The sequence below is a fragment of the Phyllopteryx taeniolatus genome, chromosome 5 (genome assembly GCF_024500385.1).
Source record: "Phyllopteryx taeniolatus isolate TA_2022b chromosome 5, UOR_Ptae_1.2, whole genome shotgun sequence".
Lineage (NCBI taxonomy): Eukaryota > Metazoa > Chordata > Actinopteri > Syngnathiformes > Syngnathidae > Phyllopteryx > Phyllopteryx taeniolatus.
This window is the reverse complement of record NC_084506.1, coordinates 32,864,691-32,885,902: the sequence shown is the minus strand read 5'-3', so window position 1 is coordinate 32,885,902 and position 21,212 is coordinate 32,864,691. Positions and strand designations below refer to the sequence as shown.

The 21,212-nt window shown below is 46.4% G+C and overlaps 1 protein-coding gene across 2 annotated transcripts in view; it reads right to left on the bottom strand.

Moving 5' to 3' along the window:
- Positions 1–15,749: 15,749 nt before the first annotated feature.
- The window catches only part of si:dkey-246g23.2 (solute carrier family 66 member 2), a 38,923-nt gene continuing 33,460 nt past the window's right edge, over positions 15,750–21,212 (bottom strand). For both annotated transcript variants that reach the window (XM_061775074.1, XM_061775076.1), the window contains exon 5: positions 15,750–18,812. In XM_061775074.1, the coding sequence (XP_061631058.1) occupies positions 18,638–18,812 (175 nt within the window). In that variant the 3' untranslated portion in view covers positions 15,750–18,637. The remainder of the gene's footprint in view (positions 18,813–21,212) is intronic.

The following is a 21,212-nucleotide window of genomic DNA, read 5'->3' as shown; positions in this document are numbered from 1 at the left end:
GGGTATCCCCTCACTCACACTGTGGTCCTGCGGACGTTTGCGATGGACGTAGCCACGCCCACAACCCTTCATTTGCACAGCCACGGTCACAACTCTTGCCCCGCAACCTTCCCCAAAACACGAACATTTGCGCATATTTGCAAACCGGGCTGTGCCGCGGTCTATCGGTAACTCGCGCTTTCTTGCGCTGTCTCCCAAGCATCCTGGCGTCATTGGAATTGTTGGAAATGTCTCGGTCAGATGAAGGTCAAGGGGTGAGCGCCCTCCCGGAGTCTGACGCAGAAGTTCCGACCTCGAAAACCGAGAAAAGACCTCGACAGTGCGAGCCGACACGACCACTTTGCCCTTGAGAGGCCCCTCGTTCATTCGGTCGCCGACAAGGAAACACCTGTCCGGAGCCGTACGGACGCTAAGGGAGCCCGACGACACGTTAGCGGCAAGGCGAACGTGTGTGCGCGTGTGTGACCAGCCGCGTTCAATTGATTGAATCCCTCCATCACTATTCATGAAGCTACGGTGTCGCGTGCGCCTGCGGCCGCCTTGTGTGTGTGCGGGCGACATGAGACCGATCGCGTATGCTGGCCTATTAGTTTTCCCGTAGCTCTTTTCAATGTCGCAGCCCGATGGATTTCCCTCCGCGTGACAGCCATACAATATTCCTTGTTTTCATTCAGGCTGTTCTGTCATTTGATCAGATTATACAGAAAGAAACGACCCGAAGCGTGTATCCGACACAGGCGCTGGATAGGGAGGTCCCCAAAATGTTTGTATGCGTGCAACCCCCCGCAACACTCCTGTTTCCCTCCCAAATCGTTTTATTATTAATCTCACGCACTGCACAATGCGACGCACACGCCAGCACGCGCGCAGCAACAAAAGATAACCGCAGCCTGGTCTGCGCAAACAGGCCTCACTCCGGTGGATTAAGGGTTTAATCCCTCACAGGCAAAAAGGGGGCCGAGATGACATCGCAGCAGGCGGCCTGCTGGGGTCTGCAGTGGCGTGAGGGCCAATGAGTCACTGTGCTGTTGAAAACAAACAAACAAACAAACAAACTCCCGTGCCCAGTTGAAGGCGCTTCCTCAAGCCTCTGTTTGACTCTCCTGTAATTGCAGCACATAAAAGAGTGGCGTCACGGTATTGCTTTTTCCTTATTATCATTTTGTAGAGAAAGCAGAAAAAGGTTCCGAGCACTGGAAAACAAATGAAAAGGACTTTGCTTTTTATTTCACACGGAGACATGAAAGATCCATCCATCCGTTCACTTTCTTCCATTTACCCGAGGTCGGGTCTTCCCTTAAAAGTAGTGAGGCGGGGAGGCGGGTGAAGACTTTATAGTCCACGCACTCCCGATGGACCGGGCGTGTGAGGGAGGGAAACCTTCAATTCCTGACAGTGACAATAAGAACCGAGCATATTCATCTTCGTGAAGGCCGCCGCCGCCGCATCGGCTCTCATGATGTTGTGCTCTGTGAGCATGTTTTCTGTCGTTCGCTAATGAACGACAGAAGAAGCTTCTTATGGGACGTTCCTCTTATTTTTCTCTGGCTGTGTCATATTCACAGCCTCTGCGCATTTACCATGTATACACTGAACAAATTCGCCTTGATGCTCATCAAGGACGGCAATAGGAGTTGTGCTGCTGGCCGTTCGCGCGCGAGAGAGAGAGAGAATCAAACAATATATCGCGGAATGACTCATGCCGAGAGGCTGAATCACACAATACTGGCATTTCATTGTGGACAGCTGGTTTTTAACTGGATAAAGCAGGACAGGTGTTGGCCTAACTGTGCCACATGCTGTTCGAGATCCATCTTTGTGAAATCATGTCCAAATGCTATCATAAAACACCCAGAACCGAACACTCGGATGTGCCAGGAGCGCGAGGTGAACCACATTCGCATTCCGAGCACTTTCACAGCGTGTCGAGGTTATCGACTGGCTTCGCAGCCTGTTTCACAATGAAACGAAACAAAACTGCAGAACTCGCAAACTGCGGTCCTCTCACGGTCTTCTCATTTGTGTCGCCATTTTCTCAGTCTTGTTCTAGCCCGTCCGTTTTATTCCACAGAAGCTCAATCTGCACTCAAGCCATTAAATGAAGTCTCGACTGAAATTGAAATGCACAGGGGCGATGTCCGCTGTGTTTTATTCCTCACGGCATGATACGAAAGTCAAACCAGAGCTCTTTCTCCTCGACCTCACATTCTCAGAGGCCAGGTAAGCTGAAAAAGTCTATTTCAAAACGGCGAAGAAGCTGCTGGAGAGAAAAGAAAAAAAAAACACGCACACACAAAAAACAAAAATTACATTTACGCTGAAAGCTTAGCTGCTTCAATTTTGGAGATGTTTGGAGCTCTTTGCTGAGGGTGGGGCAAAAAAAAGGGGAACTGCTCTCACCCCAACATGCAAAAATTAAGACAAATGAGAAACGGCCTGAATGTAAAATTTGGAAAAATACACGTCATCAAATATTAGACCAGTCTTTTTGTCATGTACTAACATTATCATAAACACTTCAACCAGAGGTTACACAGTGAGTGTGGTCATGAATGAGGTCACCTGCATGCCACGACCTTTTCATGACGGATCTTTCATCATCCAGGAGCGGTGTTCCTCCTCGTTACCCTCATTTGAGGGTCGTCCAAAAGCCACACCGCGACATGAGGCCCACGCGTCCGTCCGTCCGTCCGTCCGTCCGTCCGTCCGTCTAGCTATATCATCAGTCATCATATGAACGAATCTGGATGGATTCGAAATCCCTTGCAAGTGAGCCCCAAAAAAAGAAGTCCGAATTTTTGGATTCGAATCGAAACGATTCAAAGAATGACATATTACGGCAAGCGAACGTATGTGATTGACAGGTGAAGGTCTCACAGTGTTGCAACTCGAGGATGGCCCTTATCCGACGTACACGGTGACTTTTTCAAACGATACATTCAAATTTGGCAGCCTTTTTAAAAACACTTTTCTATTTTTTTTGGTCTCTTTACTGGGTTAATGATTCTAAACCTCTGTGCCAAAGGTTTAATATTTAAGTACAATTTTTGTGTGAACACAGGCCGAGTCGGTTTTATTGATATATATATATATTATTTTGAATGATGCACTTGATTATTATGTACTTGAATTATTATGCTCAAATATCATTATATCAGTGATATGTGCCATACACACGCACACACACACACACACACACACATATATATATATATATATATATATATACAAATCTTCCAGATAGTGTTTCAAGGTAGTCAAGATAATGTAATGGACTCTGATAATCTATCATTTATCTGGCCCAAAACGAGATCACATGCTGTAGTTCACCGACCAAATGTGTATATTATTCACTTTCGTAATGAATCGAAAATGTATCTTGAAAAAGGGATGCGTGACAACGGTACAGGAATCAACTGGAAATTGCATTTTCCTCAGATGCTCCATCACAAATCTGGAGCGATGCTGCCCTCAAGCTCAAATATCAAAAGAAAGAAATAAGTCGCTATCTAAAATACTAGCTGATGTATCACATCAAATAATGTGAGACCTTTGGTACGGCATTCGAGAAAACGGAACATTTGGAAGCAATAGCATATCTCCTAACTCATGTTTGGGAGTGGTCACTTTTCTCAGCCGGTCGGGTTTTGAGCAGGTTAAGCCACGCTCTCCGTGCCCGCGTGCCCGCGTGCAAGCAGTGTGTCGCCAGGCGGAGAAAGACTGAGGCTGAAGTGTGCTCAGTGGAGCCGAAGACTCGGATGGTTTATTGAACCCATCCGTCACCGTGAGGTGGCCAAACACGCAGAACATTTGACCACGTCCGCTAAGTACGAGGCTCACCACCACAAGCAAAAGTCCCGTCGCGCGCGGCGGTCGTGTCTGAAATGAATTAGCCGGTGACCGCAAGTCATTCATTATTTTGATGACCTAACTCAAAGAAACGGATTCGTTGTCACCCAACAAAGCAGAAGCGGGACCAAGTCGTCGCTTTGCAAGTCTGCCTCAGCTTCGCCAAATCCCGAGTCAAGTCTCAAGCGTAGGACTTGCGACTCCCAAGTCGCAAGTCCTACGCTTGGAGTTTGCAGTCCTTGCCGGTCATTCTAACAACAAAATCACATGTAGAATATTTAGGTGGCACGCGGTGAGCGCATCCACCTCATAGTTCTGAGGACCTGAGTTCAAATCCGGCCTCCCCTGCGCGGACTTTGCATGTTCTCCCCGCGCCGGCGTGGGTTTTCTCCGGGTACTCCGGTTTCCTCCCACATTCCAAAAACATGCATGGTGACATGCTGAAGACTCTAAATTGCCCTTAGGTGTGAATGTGAGTGCTGATGGTTGTGTGTGTGTGTGTGTGCCCTGCGATTGGCTGGCGACCAGTTCAGGGTGCACCCCCCCCTCGCTCGAAGACAGCTGGGATAGGCTCCTGCACACCCGCCGTGACCCTAGTGAGGATGATTGGTTCAGAAAATAGATGGATGGATAATATTTATATATTGAATATGTATACATTATAAACTGTATTTATATATTGAATATATTTTAAAATCGGCGGCACGGTGTACGACTGGTTAGCACATCTGCCTAAGGGGGTCTGAATAATTTCTCTCTCTCTCTCTCTGTGACATAGACAGACAGACAGACAGACAGACAGACAGATCGATAGAAAGATGATGGGCGCCTGGTCCCGATTTGTAGGTCCGCATGTTAACAAAATGGATAGAAGATAGTCATTGATGGCAATTTCTTTTGCAGAGCGCCGCTAAGCACTGATGTGCAACAGAACTTCTGTTGACTCCTGCGGGGTAGCCCTGCTTTTGTGTTTTGGTGCCGTGTTCGTCCTTTTGGTGACAACAAAAAGATCTGGAGGCTCTACAGGAGGACACCAAGCCTCCTACGGTGGATGTTTTTGGAAACGCAACTGTGTCCTGAACGGTAGTACGAATGCCACAAAAGCTCGGACGTCGGACGTCCTGGGGCCTCGTGTTACTGATGATGGTCACACTGAAATTGTTCTCACAGGACGCTGCCAAATTTTTCCGACTCCGAAAAAGTTCTGCAGCACTGAAGACAAAACAACTTCAGGGCATTCCGAAAAACAAATCGAAATACAAAATGTATACGCTTGAATGCTTCACTGTCACAGTATTTCATATTTACAAAATTCTCAATGGATGAATTACACACGCCAGCGACCCGTTCTCATGAAATTCATTAATTCATGAATAATTAATAGTGGAGGAGATGGCATGGCCAAGCAGGAGAAGCCGTGAGCGAGATGGAGACTTCCTCCTCGCTTGTCACTGTGGAATAATTCAGCAGTGGAAGATTCTGTGCATCTCCACGGAGTCCTCCTGAACTTGCCGTCAATTATGCATCACACCTTGCATCCGCGGCTCTTTTTCTCAATTGATTCAGATTAATGGAGCAAACAAAAGAGTGAGAGGAAACGTTTGATCCTCGCGCCTGAACGTGCCCAATCAGCCTGAGGAAGCAGCTCATCCTCAACTTGACCACGCCGCAAGATTCACTGCACTGCTGTATGTGCGGTGAGTTTCGCAGTAGGAAATAGCAAAATATCACATTGCGACACGAGTCCAGACACAGAGACGAGGATGGAGACGCATTTTTAGAGAAATCATACGAGAAGTTACACCGACGTCCCAAAGCTCAGTGACACTACAACTGAACCAGAGACGTTTTGTCATTTTTGTTTTTTTCTTTTTTATGTGCATGGATATTATTGTGTATCCATGAGTATTACTTGCAACATTTCTTGTTTTTTTTACATCCACTAAGGTGAGCTGTATTGTTTTCTCCGTTGGTTTGTCGGTCGTTACTCTGTCACCCAATTTCCATTTGACTTCGTTGATGGATGGCCTGTGTAAAAATGAAAAAGCCATTTCCATTTTGGCGAGAATGAGAATGACTTTTAGCTTGGACTCCGTGGGCATAGTATGCTCTTTTACCCGAGCCCAGAATGAATACGGTCTAGGTTGCAAGGAGCGCAGGCACAGTAAAGCTCATGTTGTGAAAATAGAATTGAAGGTGCCAAAAGACCGCAGCTTTCTGCATGTGCAAAGTGCAGTAGAGTGATTACTGCCTTGCATATAGTGTCAGTGCAGTTGGTGTTGGAAACCAGGACTGTTGTCCAAAAGGGCCAAACGGTGTCATGATCACAAAATTATTATTACACTCATAACTTTGTTTCCTTGGTGAATGTTTTTTTGCCTCATTCTGTCCTGATCAACTCAACTCAACTCCTAGTGCACTGCCAACAAATATATTCAATTACAATGAACCTCTCGTCATTGTTCAGCGTGTAACACATGGCAGCGACGTTTTAAGCGGCATCGACATACGGATGGGAAGAGCTGCTCCCGGAGGCCAGCCGCTCTCTCTAATTAACACGCAAGTCTCGAAAGGCGGGACGGGACGCGGCGCTGCGAGGCGGACACGCTGCGTCGGGAGGTAAGCGGAGGACAACGCTGCCGTGGGGGACGACGGGGAAGAGGATCGGCGCTTTATTGACTCATTCGCTGTCAATAAAAACATGTCATCGTCAAACCTGTGGACCCAAACAATTCATAGCTATGTTACGTTATTGTTTATCTTATACAATGATTCAAGACACAAGACATAGCTGCGTTCATCTTTTCTTTAAGATGCCGTCTGGACGAAGAACTTGCGGCTTTAAACTAGAGCCAAAGAGAGAAGTGAAGGAGCTGGATACGAGTATCAGCTGAGAATGCTGATTTCCGTTTTGCAGTTGAAGTACATGCCCTGACAGCTCGCAGCGGAGCAGGACCGAAGGAACGATGTCAATATCCACACACTCTCTACAGTTGTACACGTGACCACTGACCAGGCCAAAAGTCAAATATCACACGCTTAAAATGATATGTCGAATGGAGCTGAAGATCAAATGACTTCCATTCTGCGGAACTTGGCCTCGGTGCCACTGCCGGCAAATGCGCATTTCATAACCTGTCCGGTGAGTCGGAATGCTGGTGTCGGTTTGTCGCGTCTCACCGAGCTTTGGCCGCTTCGGTTCGACCCGTTGATGGATTTTAGGGATTATGAGACTCTATGTAACTGTTCAAATAATAATCCCTGCATAATTGGAAACATGTGCAAAAGTCAAATATTCAGCCAATCTTTCCTCAAAACGTACGCACTTCAAATTCAATTTTTAGGTTTTCTTACTGTCAACAAACTATTCCCAAACGTACAGTAGCTAAAGAGTTCCGCGACTCTCCACGGCCCATCTGAAGCCGGCGCTGACGGCCTCTCCGTCCGCATCCGGCGACATACCCTGCACATTTTCCACAAGTGCTTCCATGACTGAATGGAAAGTGGGAGGCAGCGAAAAACAAAGTGAAGCTCTCGTCTTTTAAGTGGACCGAGAGATTCTCAAGTCGCCTGTCTGGGCTTGTAGCGTTGTAGTTAATAATTCACACTGGGAACGAGAGGTCCATAAAGGCAGCGATGATATAGCGCAGAAGAGGAGCAGGGGAGAGCGAGGTTTTAAAGCCAGTGTAGGCGGAGGAAAGTCTACTCTCTCTGTTCCTTAGTGTCGTGTGTCTAAAAGGAGACGAGACGTGGAAAGAAAGCACATTAGGTGCGCGAGTGCACGTGACGCAAACGCGCAAGCTCTTGATGTGGGCCGATAAGTCCCACAGTGATTGGGCGAACGGAAAAAGGTCAAGGAGTTGTTTACCAGCAGACTGGAGATGCTGTGGGCATCCCCCGTGTGGTGTACACCTACACGTACTTCACATGTGCATACGTCACATTTAATCGTATTAAAGCTCAGATATAATCGGATGAGATCTCATACGAGAGCTTTATCGTAACATTTTGTCTTCACAAAAACAACAGTACTCACACAGGCATTCATTGATGTTGGCTAGGGTGGTTGTTGTAACTGCACTGCATCATTCTGAAGGGGTTTCAGCTACTTTTTGAACTTATTATGAAGAAAAATGTATTTTCATTTATTGACCCCATTAGGATTCAAACCCCAACCTCAGAACTGTGCGGCAGATGTGCTAACCATTAGGCCTCCGTGCTGCCTGAAATTTACATATACAATAAATGCTTAACCCCACTAGGATAATGAAACGTCGACATGTTTACAGCTCTAATCCCGCTTTGTCAATTTTATTCCAAATACTGATAAACACACATTTTCAGTGCACTCACAAAAATGGCATTGGCAGGCCAGTCTAGTACCCGCACTCTTTTACTATGAAGCCACGCTGTTGTAACACGTGCAGAATGTGGTTTGGCATTGTCTTGCTGAATAAGCAGCGGCATCCAAGAAAAAGACGTTGCTTGGATGGCAGCATATGTTTCTCCAAAACCTGTATGTACCTTTCAGCATTAGTGATGCCTTCACAGATGTTTAAGTTACCCATGCCATTGGTACTAACACAGCCCCATACCATCACATGATGTTGGCTTTGGAACTTTGCGTCCATAACAGTCCGGATGGTTCTTTTCCTCTTTGGCCCGGAGGACACGACGTCCACAATTTCCAAAAACAATTTGAAATGTGGACTCGTCGGACCACAGAACACTTTTCCACTTTGCATCAGTCCATCTTAGATGAGCTCGGGCCCAGAGAACCCGGCGCCGTTTCTGGGTGTTGTTGATAAATGGCTTTTGCTTTGCATCGTAGAGTTTCAAGTTGCACTTACGGATGTAGCGCCGAGCTGTATTTACTGACATTGGTTTTCTGAAGTGTTCCTGAGCCCACGCGGTGATATCCTTTACACATCGATGTCGGTTTTTGATGCAGTGCCGCCTGAGGGATCGAAGGTCACGGGCATTCGATGTCGGTTTTCGGCCTTGCTGCTTCCATGCAGTGATTTCTCCAGATTCTCTGAACCTTTTGATGATATTATGGACCGGAGATGATGAAATCCCTAAATTCCTTGCCATTGTACGTTGAGGAACATTGTCCTAAAACTGTTGGACTATTTTCTCACGCACTTGTTCACAAAGAGGTGAACCTCGCCCCATCTTTGCTTGTGAATGAATTGTGAGCAATTGAGGGAAGCTCCTTTCCTAGCCAATCGTGGCACCCGCCTGTTCCCAATTGGCCTGTTCACCTGTGGGATGTTCCAAGCAGGTGTTTGATGAGCATTCCTCAACTTTCTCCGTCTTTTTTGCCACCTGGCGCAGCTTTTTTGTAATGTTTAACACAACGTCCCACCCTCATTGGAATTGGGGTTGTCATTAGGAAATGAAGAAACGAGATGGCTATTTCCAAGCAATAATGCCAGTACGTCTTCATTTAAAACCATCCATTTTCCGTACCGCTGATCCTCACTTGGGTCGCAGGTGTGCCGGAGCCTATCGCAGCTAAATCTGGGCGAGAGGCGGGGTACACCCTGAAGTGCTCGCAGGGCACACAGAAACAAACAAACAACCATTCACACCTACGGGCAATTTCGAGTATTCAATTAACTTACCATACATGTTTTGGGAGATGTTGGAGGAAACCGGAGTACCCGGAAAAACCCACGCAGGCACGGGGAGAACATGCAAACTCCACACGGGCGAGGCCGGATTTGAACCCGGGTCCTCACAACTGCGAGGCAGATGCGCTAACCAGTCGGTCACCATTCCAGCGTCATTTGAAATGAGACCCAATAAATATGTTAGACAGCTTCAGTGAACCAAACATACATTTCTTTGAAGTGTGTGTGAAAGCCAGACTACCATGAGAAAAGTCACACAAGCAAAGCGGGACCCTCCAAACTGCAGACAGAAAGGCCCGAGAGATTTCGGCGCCGATTCCGACGAAGCTTTCCGTGGTGAGGCAGCAGCGCTACATACAGCGCATGCGGCACACGTGAGTCCACAACCTCTGGCGTTCGATATGGTGTCAATGGATGTTCCTGGGCCAATAGGGTGCTTCTTCGCAGCACACATCTGTAGAAGAATCGCTGCTTGATAGAGCTGAACAATTACACAAGGATTCATCAGTTTACAAGGCAGCGGAAAAAAGGAGTCACACTCAGGAGGATGATTTAGCATCACTCTAAACATTACACACGGCACTGCGGTGGATGTAATTCCACATTTTGCAAACATAAACACTGTACTTCAGAAAATTAGGAGTACAAGGGTCTGACTGAACATGAATCTGCACTGCTAACAAATGTACAGACTGCAAAACTGGGATTTACTGCAGTTTGTTATTGTATCCAAATGTTGCCCCTCCAAAAGGAATTGATGTAATGGGGTGGCTTTTATCACCAACATTCTTTCAGAAATATGCAAGCCAGTGATGCATACGAAGTATGCATGGCCTTTAACCCCCGTTTCCTTTTCATCATCTCGTCAGCCCGACCGTCGTTTCAAGTGTTCCCGCCTCCTCTCAGTCCAATTCGCAATATCCTTTTCCTCCTCCTCCTCCAAGCCTCTCAACCCCTCTGCCGTCCTCCCAGCCCGAAGCCATCAGTGCTCTCCCTCAGGGTGAAAATCGCGAGGACCCCGTTGCCCTTGGCGGCATCTGTGCCTGCCTGGATTTTTACTTTCCCGCTTCCACACGGCGAACGCACTGCACTGCTCACATGGAGCTCAATTCACTTCAACTTTTGATTGATTGATTGATTTTTGTATTTTTTTTTTTAACCTCCATCAGGAGGTTATGTTTTGTCTGTCTGTTTGCAAGATGATGCAGAAACAACTCCGCCCTGCAGCAATTCCCTGCTTGCGGAGGATTATGGCACTTTTTGGGAACTAGAGCTGCCTGGGTCGAAGTTAAAAGCAAAAGCCCATTTTTCTGAAAAATGAGCAAATATGCCTGATGGTTCTGGCTAGTCAATGTTGTTTCTAACATCATTTTCAACCCTGGATTAGTTGAAACAGCAAACACGTTTCATGTACCAAAGCTCAAGACACACATTGCTCATGTTAGGAAATTAGAAGTGGTGTCCAAACCTTTGATCGCTGCTGTGTAGTGGAGAGTTAAATAGTGATATAGTTTGTCTCCAGCGGACAGTATGTAGTATGCAAATGACGCTGGGCTTAATAATCCCCCATGATAATCAGTGATAGCGTGTTAACTCTGCGGACCGTGAAACACGGCCATTGGCTGCCCCGCCTTCTCCTCGAGAGACGACGGCAGGAACTCTTTGCTGCGCTGCGGACGGCCATGACGGTTTAGCCCATATAATCACCCCCCTTACTGTCTTGCGCCACCTCCTCCTCCCGTCACTCGTCCAGTACATCTTCCTTAGCCCTTCATCGTTCCCTTTGTGTCGACTTTACGACGACAGCACGAGTGCAGAAAATTCTAAATGAATAGTCTAAGGAGTCACAAAAGAGTCCCGGCGCTCACTTTGACTGCAAGCTCAGAAAGGGATTCGTTGACGGTGAATTAAAGCGTAAAAGGAAGTGCAACTGATTCAAAAAGGGACCTAAAATGAGAATGCAGTAGACCTGAGACCATTCACATCAAGTTAATCCCGAGCTGATAGCATCAATCGAGCGTGTGAGAAAGCTTGCGAAAATCCCCGCGGTCTTCATCTAAACCATAGGTGTCAAACTCGAGGCCCGGGGGCCAGATGCGGCCCGCCACTTCATTTTATGCGGCCCGCGGAAGCAAATCATGCTTGTCCACTTCCGTGATTTTTGCTCAACTCTGGACCCAAATTCCAAATTGTCATAATAATAAACAATAATGTTGAGCTATCGCATTTTTCTGTTCCCAACCCCTTCTTCGACAGTAACTTCAACAATACTTGAACAAACTTATTATCCTTGTCTTCTGATTTCAAAAGTAGTTATCCCTCAATTTGTTGTGCAACGGTAATAATATGTTTTGGTGACGATGAAACATTTATATGGTTTCACTGTTCTAACGGCCCTGTGCGGGAAATCAGAACTACAATGCGGCCCGAGACAAAAAAAAGAGTTTGACGGCCCTGATCTAAACCCAGTGAATGAATGTGAGGGCAGAGGAATCTCCAATAAATATATCGTTGAGATTTTCAACCGCTACGTGAGTAGATGAGTTCATACGGGTGTGACCTCACATGCCGACTGATGACTGCGGGAGGGAAAGTAGCAGAGATCTGCAGAAGCAATCATGAGGCAAAAGGGTGCGCAAACGCACACGCACACGCACGCCAGTCATACAACATATGGGCAAAGCACACAAAATGCTGGCTACTCTGTTTCAATTTGCGGCCAGCTGTGGTGGATATTTCACTCGCACTCTGCCCCATTCCCCGTTAAGGTAACAGGGGATGCTAACAACCGCCCAGACAATAGGTATGGAGTCATTTGACCTATTTAGAGAGGGAGGAGCAGAAGGAGCAGGACAAGGAGGAGGAGGAGAAGATGGAGATGGAGATGGGGAAGACCAAAAAGGAGGGGAAAAAGGATGCTATATGCTGAGCACAAGCCTAACCTATTGACACAGCTCTACTGTCCTAACTTTTCACATCTGACCGACAACAACAATGGAGAGGGAGGAGGCTCTGGCATGGAAAGAAGACTTTTTTTGATTTTGGTTTTGTTTCGAGGGAGAGAGAGAGAGGAGACTGCGGGTGCAGCAGCAAAGTAGAGACTGTGGAGCAGAGATGGGGGCATTGATTCCTTGTGACTTGACAAAAAGTAAAATAATTATTGTTGGCTTTATAAATATTGTCTAAAGATAAAACATACAATTAATTAGGAAATAATATAAAACGTCGCTATGGAGGATTAGTCCTGCGGGCATGACATGGGATTTTTTTTCCGTTGCTACAATATAGTTGCGACATGCAGACAATTTGCTAAAATATGACCACAAAATAGGTGCAAAAAAGACGAATTGGTGGGTTTGTTATCATCCCGATTAACAACGAAGCAAATGGCGCGCACCTTTGCTGGAAAGTGCAATTGCTGTCCATCCGTCCCGGGCGTGCTGGGGCCTATCCCAGCTGGCTGTGGGCGAGAGGCGGGGTACGCCCTGAACCGCTCGCCAGCCAATCACAGGGCACATAGGAACAAACAACCGTTCGCACACACATTCACTCCTACGGGCCATTTAGAGTCTTCAATCAACCTGGGAAGAAAGTAAATCATTTGCAATGCTTTGAGAAAAAAAGCTGTAATATTACAACAATAAAGTCGTAGTATTACAAGAACCAAGTGTCGTTTCCGGGATAGACCAATGCACAGTTGTAATTGGCCGGCGTTTTCTGCGTCTCTGAAAAGGTGCAGGGGACATGTCGCCCGTGTCGTTCTCGTCAATTACGCCCTTGACTGAAGGTAAAACTCAACTGGACTTGACTCGAGAGAACCTGCGACTTGAATTGACTCGCCCAGGACAACGTGACTGAGATTGAATTCTGCGTTTTTATTAATTGGATCACTGGTCTCAAACGGCCACTTTGTGAACAACTACACTGCCGCAGCTTGTTGTTCACTTCAAACGAAGAGCTCAATTCTCAAGCTCGGAAAGCCAATTGAACCTTACAGATGTCTTGCAGCGTCATTTTTCTTGCCTGGAGTAAAGTCATTGCTTCGCCGTTTACTGGCTAAAATGTCTTCCGGCTCCTCAGTTGAAACCGAAACTAATTCCTATGTATTGTGACACATGCAGTCTAGCAATTTCCTCACAGCATGTTTTGCGGTCACACAAATACTGCCAGTGAGAGAAACCTGCCAAAGATTGCATTGATTTGAACCCGTCCCCTTTTCTGGGCGGATGATCAAGATTTATATTTAAAAAAAAAAAAAAGGATTTTGGACAACTGTGGATCTTTCGAATCAGTGAAGAAAAAGAAATTGCCAATTAGGGGCAGATAATGTATGTTCGAGGAGCCCTTCAAAAGAAACTGTTGCAGTTCGAAAACATAACATCCGTCTGATGGCCTCATTTCGCGCAGCTGCTTTAAAAGTCAGTCTGTTTTATGATCCATGACGGACCGCGGACATTCTCATCCTTTCGGTGAAGTCGATGACCGGTTGAAGCCTCCGTTGCCAAGTCATCAGCAATGTGCCGCTGTTGCGATCCTCAACTCACTCAGAACTCAATTGAATGTGTGAGTCAACTACTAATGTTGGGTACATGTTTTCACCGGACTAAACTTTTAGTTTTATGTCCAATATCAATACTTTGGTGTCAGAATATCGTTTCTATGTGTTCAGCTGGTTAATGGACAGTTGCAAGGAGAAGTTTACACACAAAGTACATCTTCAATGATTCGACATTAAATTATATACAAAGTACATCAATGATTTGAAACATTAAAACTGACTTCATTATGGATTTTCTGTAATCAAAATCATACATACGTCCCAACTAATAATTGGATATCACCTCCACCGGAGTAGACGCATCGAGCTGTCATCATAATTCCAGAGTTCATTTGTAATTTGGTGGCTTTCCTCTTAAGAGGAAGAAAAACATGGACACATCTTCAGAGTTTTCTCATGTCCTGTCATTTCATGCAAAACCTTGACACCCCTTAAAGCTGGAACGGCTCACACTTTGTCTTTCCTTCTGGTGATGTGCAGTCAATTCTAGTAAATGTGCAGTAAATGTAGTTTGTGCTCTTTTGACTTACCTCACTTCGTTGCCCAAGTTGATTCAGTCCCACATGAAACAAACTTTATTCAGTCGTTTACTAAACTTGAAAGGTGAGTGTTCCTCTAAGTTTTTCCAGTGACATCATTGTTATGACTGTGCCAGAGGATATACTACAGTGTACTGTGAGGATGCAGTATATACGGAATTACTCTTTTTTTCACTATCCCTACAAGATACTGTGAATGAATCAGTCTTTCGGATGCATCATTTGCCTGCTGCATTTTTGTGCCAATGATACACAACAGCCCCTTGACCACACAGTAAAAAAGAGAATACATTTTAAAATCAGGAGCTTTATGGAAGAGAAAAAAAAAAAAGGCGCTAATGCCTTTACTTGATGTGCTCTCTAAATTTTCCACACTATGATGTTCATGCGGCTGAAGGGAGATAAAGTGCACCTCCCGGTTTGAAAGTGGAGGCGTTCAGGTAGGTCTATAAATAACATCATTATCTAAAAACAAACCAAATAAATTCTCCGCTGAGCAGAACAAGACGAGGTCTATTTTTATGCATTTTGAAATGCCTTCAATAGTAGGTAAATGAACAAATGTTACCTTCGGCATCTTGACTTGTAGTTCACGTAGCATGAAAAGACAGATGCACAGTTCAGGAGTTGAGTGCAGTGCAGCGCCACACACACACACACACACACACAAGTCTGTCCTCATCTATAACCCACACAGATGTTGCCATTATCTCCAGTCTCCAGTTTAATGCTTCACTGTGTACGCTGCAGAACATGTCTCTGAGAGAGATGCTGTACTACAGGTACAGCTTGGGACGAAACAAATGAAGACACACCCATCTTCATTATAACACCACTTTCTTCGGCAAATGTCTGCTTTTTTTGTCCAACGCACAATCGCTTAACCCCACTCCGCCTCGATTTATAAGGTTCAAACAATCCTGTCAAAGACGAAAGCCAAGGTTTTCCCAGGACACACAAACACAATTTCGCTGTCGAGTATGTTCAGAGAGTTCGACCTTGAAAGGATCACATGAGGTTTTGACACGTCCGGTTCGAAGCTGCGGCGGCAGCCTGGTGAGCTCTTAACAAGCTCTCTCTTTGTCTTTCCATTGTCATTGTCACTGTGTTGCACGCAGTTCGAATCACACTGCCAGGAACAACACAACACAACACAACACAGCATACTGCAATATAAATACTTTATAGTTCACATCAATACTATCTTAAGGAGACAGTAGAAAACATACATTGAACAAGTTACAAATGTAACATTAAAGTTGATGTTCTTATTTGGATCACAATTCAATTCAAACATTAGCAGAGGAAAGCCATTCAAAGCAATAAAAGTAACATTCGACATTTTTCCTCCACATAACAAAAGACTCTTTAGAGCCAATGTGAAATCAAAATCAATGTGCCAACAAACTATGAACATGAGGCGGCTGTAAAAAGAAAATCTGCTAAGGGGCTTTTTGCTAACCTGTGCTGAGGTGATCAACAACGCGGCATGTCCGGTGGTAAATGCTTCTCGGAAACAGACAAAGAAAGGGCTGTCATGTAGCTGCGGCGTGCAGGCCAGAGGAAATTAGACGCATTCAGTAAAGATTTGAAAAAGGCATGTACACGAAGATCCCTGGTGCACAACACACACACACACACGCACACACGCAAACAAACAACGCGGACAGCTGCAGTATTAGCCAGACATCTGAAAAATCTATCAAGCGCTCGGACACTTCTAGAAATGAGTTTGGCATGCAGAGCCCTGGCCGGGAGGCTTTCATGGCTCATGTATTATGTTTGCGAGTTTCACACCCATCAAACACGGAATACCATCACGTTCTTTTCAAAGTGGTCTACTTACTGTACATGGGTGGCAGCCAGCGAATTAGCGCACAGATTCAAGTGCGAGCTTTGCAGCGTATGGGCTCATTTTTTCTGGTAGACCATTTCACATAAATGATATATGATCATTTATTAGTCTTATATGTACACGTCGCGTGGTGACATAATTGGTCCTGTAACTGCAGTAAAACATTCTGTATTTGTGCTACCAAGTGATTGTAGGTACAGTGTTAATTGCTAAAAAATAGATACACATTTTACACCTATAAATAAAAAAGAATCACATCATAAATGCAATACTGTACTACTGAATCCTACTATTAAGAATGGTTTTTGGCGTAGTACATTTTTGAAATTGGACTACATTTCATTTCACAAGCTGTACGTATTGCAATTTCCTGGAGTAACGCTTGCTTTGTCTGAATGATGCAAACAATACACTCAATGCATGGTGTGTTAGAAACATGATGTGCACAAAAGGTCGAATGCTACTTTAACATGATGTCCCTGGCTGCCAGCGCAATACGGTAGACGTAATGTGATGGCTGGGATGTGAAAAGGTAACAAGTGGTGATTGTTGTGGATTTGGAAACGCTCCCAAAAAATTGCCAGGACTGATGAGGAACGTAATCGGCTGTAGTCTTACGCAGCAAATGTCAAGTGTGTGTAATAGGCCGTAACCTGGAGGCGATCAGCGGTTGGACAGGCAGCTTGTGTTTTCTTGGTGCGCATTTTGTCCCATTTTGCCGAGGTGTGCGCTAGCTGTTTCTTCGCGGCACGCCGCGGCATGTGTTGGTTAACCGGCCCCGTGTGTGCTTCATTCGAGTCTGCTGTGGCCACAAATGGGCTCCAAAGCTGCCCGGCATCCATGTCTTCATTCGTAGAAAGCCTTGACAGAACTTGAAAAACGAGTTGGACCTTAAATCGGTACGTGGGAAACCCCCATCAGAACGCGACGGGCCAGGAGGGAATGTAATGTGTCCGTGGCAGATCGCTGCCTGGGCGCACGTTTGTGGCTCTGTGACTCAGCAACCGACGGTGAGAAAAACTTAGCGAGACCTAACAAAACTTGCTATATGGCGACGAAAATGGCCCAAAGAGTACTGCATTGTGGGCAAATGGGGCGGTTCTGGTCGCCAGGTATATCATGTCAAAGTAGCAAGCTGACTAAACAAGGACTGTACACTTAGGGATCAATCAAAATGAAGCATTGTTGTTTGCAGGCGGCACGGCGGACGACTGGTTAGCACATCCGTCTCACAGTTCTGGGGGGCGGGGTTCAAATCCCGGCCCCGCCTGTGTGGAGTTTGCATGTTCTCCCCGTGCCTGCGTGGCTTTTCTCCGGGCGCTCCGGTTTCCTCCCACATCCCAAAAACATGCGCGGTAGGTTGATTGAAGACTCGAAATTGCCCGTAGGTGTGAGTGTGAGTGCGAATGGTTGTTTCGTGTGCCCTGCGATTGGCCGGCGACCAGTTGAGGGTGTACCCCGCCTCTCGCCCCAAGATAGCTGGGATAGGCTCCAGCGATATGCGGTAAAGAAAATGGATTGAGTCTCATTCGATTGTGCAGGCGTACCTAATGTCAGCACATAAGTGTGGCGATATGGATTCATTCGTTCTCTGTCGCTGTAGGTTGATTCCCGGTTATCTTTGTACGACCGAAGTGTTTTCCCGTACCAGCCGAGCGCTTAGAAAAGTTTGTGAACAATTGTGGCTTTCAGGATGCTCTAACGCCACCTGTTTATGCAAAGGAGTGTCTTGCACATATTCTATACATTCGGGTATTCCGACAGATACGCTCTCTCTCGAAAATACACACATACACGTGCAAGAGACCAATCTGGTGAGGTGCGGAGCGGGAGACTCATCGGTCAAGCGACAGAGGCCAGCGGAGGTCTTACTGGCGCGGCGCTGCTCGTTACAGCTGCCATTAGAGCAACACAGACCTGCAGTTAGGGAGCTGCCAATGTGAGCAATGTCTGCCGCTTGCACTCTCTTGTGTCCACTAAAAAGAGCGGTCGACAGGCTCGCACGACTACAAGAAACATAAAGCACAGCTGAATATAGCTTTATCACAAGATAGCTGAGGTGGAGCTACCTAAGGCTGAAATTGTGGCTTACAAAGAAAAGTTCCATTTAGAGCTCAACTTTTCCCTGAAAATATTGAAATAACATTTCACTTATGGTTTTTAGGGTCACACCTGAAGAAAAGTTCCTACGTTGTCTTGTTCAGTCTCGCTTGATGCTTCTTTCCTGGCTGTAGAACAGCACCTGGAGGAGAATGACCACGTCAATGAGGATCTGGACACAACCGCACAACCGGAACTGAGATGGGCTTTGGTTCATCACGAAGTAGGATGTCTTGAAGACGTCCCCGGCCATCCACAGCAGCACCATCTTCAAACTGGAGCGAGGAGACACAAAATGATCCGGATGAGAGATGATCAAAGCATGAAAACATGGAAGATTCAGGTACAATATTTAGTCCTTAGAAGTCCCACTCGCAATATTACTGCTTACAACAACCCTTCAAATATCATTCCATGGTTTGTTGCCATGGTAACCCTGCCATAGTGGACTTCAGTGCTGTATGTATGTATTGGGTTGAATACATTACTGTTGTCGAGGTAAGGGAGTGAAAAACCCAAAGTGTGCAAACCTGCTCTGACGGCTCAACTATTAACAACATAAAACATCCCAAAAAAAACTCAACTTTGCATTTGCGCGGCTCCTCTAATATCCGGATAGAACTTGCAGCCATTTTGTGTGCTAATCATTTCTACAATATGTAGTACAGATTGATCATACTCTCGTTTACCCACAAGCTGCACGAAAGAGCCTCCAGGCATCTGGAGTGCAAGCAGCCTGAGGAGAACGTTCTAGAAAGAGAAGGGAACATGTTCTTTATCTTGCATCACAGCGTCACACACTCCACTCAGCCCATTTGACGTCATCTTAATTGTATTTCTTCCCTTGTTTCTCTTCCTCCTTGTAATATTCATGCGTCCCTTCCCTTCGTTGGCATTTTGTCTTTCTGGCCTCGCTTACTGTCATGTTTCTTTACTTTGTTACCCTTCACACTCAGTGCGCTTACCTCACTTCTGCTCCACCTACTCTGCTCTGCTCCTTTGTGTTCTCAAACCTGATCCCCCGAGAGTGAATGCCCATCGGCGTGAATGGAACATGAGTTTATACTTTTTATTAGAGCTGACTGGGCCCAGGAGAAAGAAAGCCCATCAGTCATCAAGGAGCTATATTATGGGGGGTCTTACAGAGGTGGGGGAGAAAGCAAAGTCAAGAGGACAGCATGTACCCAGCATGCAGTGGCACAGCCAGGGAAACCACCAGCGATCGAGATGGGAATAATACAGATGATGAGTCTCTCAGGGTTGGGAAGCAGCCTAATGACCATCGGGATGTAGGGCCCGTACTACCCTCGAGCTGTCCTTGCGGAGTCATGTCATGTCAAAGTCCCATCTCCCCCCTGGGCTCCCTTAAGGCACTGGCAGGGAACGGAAGCCTTGGCAAAGAAATGACCATCACATTATAGTTCATATAGTATGTGGGTCCAGACAAACCAAGCGCTTAGAAGATACGACGGTTACAGTACCAAGTAATAAATACTGGCTGCGACCGCAAACTGTGGCGGAGAGGTGGGTAGTAACGCGCTACATTCACTCCGTCACATTTACTCAAGTAACATTTTCGATAAACTGTACTTGTCAGAGTACTTTAAATGCGCTGCCCTTTTTACTTTTAATTGAGTATTTATGTGAAGAAGGATCGATACTTTGACTCCGTGACAATGCCGTTCGCTACTATTATTTAGCCATTCGTGCGTGTGCGCGCGTCGATTTTTAGCCTCCATCTTCGACTTCCGCATAGGGCGGCTGTTGCGCCAATCAAACATGAACACTAGTGTCATTTGACTCCAATTCACCAATCAGACAACACAAGGCTGTCACATGACCGCGCACGTAGCCTTCGTGAGCCAATCAAAATGACTCACTTAAGGGGAAAAAAAAACAGCCGCGCAGTGTTTACAGACCAAAAAACAACAGCTTTTCAATTGTGACTGTCTAAAGTTGTCTAAACAAAAATTTCAGCCCACTTCTAACTTGAGAAAACTTGCGGTAAGTTGCAGATGTTTTTGCTGTCGTTTTGGCAAGTGGATGTGGCAAAATTAGCACATGCACGCAGACAAGCACGCGCACACACACACACACACACACACACACACATACAAAATCACTAAGTCTGGGTGGGGCACGGGGGTTGGCTGGGGGTTGGGGTGGCATTGGGTCCCTGCGGCCCCCACTGGGTGGCCAGTTGTCGGGGCGCCTCGGTGGAGCCGGCGGACCGCCCTGGGTCCCTAGGGTGTGGGACGTGTCCCGTCCACCGGGCTGCTCTCGGGTGGACCCCTGGGCCTGATCCCGCCCCTCGATTGATTGGGTGGGGTCCTCAGCCTCGGCACTGCGGCCACAGCAATTACAGGACACGTGTGTCAGTCTTTGTGCATGTAAAACGGTGTCAATTCACTCGCATGTATCCGCAGACGCGCACCCCTGGGACTCTTTCACTGGGTGTGGGGGTCACGCACTTACTGCGACAAATAACTCATGAATATGCAAATCGCTTGTGTATCACTCATTTATACTCTCGTCCTGTAGACTTTTAGAATTTACATAATTAATCCCGGCGGCACGGTGGCCGACTGGTTAGAGCGTCAGCCTCACAGTTCTGAGGTGCGGGGTTCAATCCCCGTCCCCGCCTGTGTGGAGTTTGCATGTTCTCCCCGTGCCTG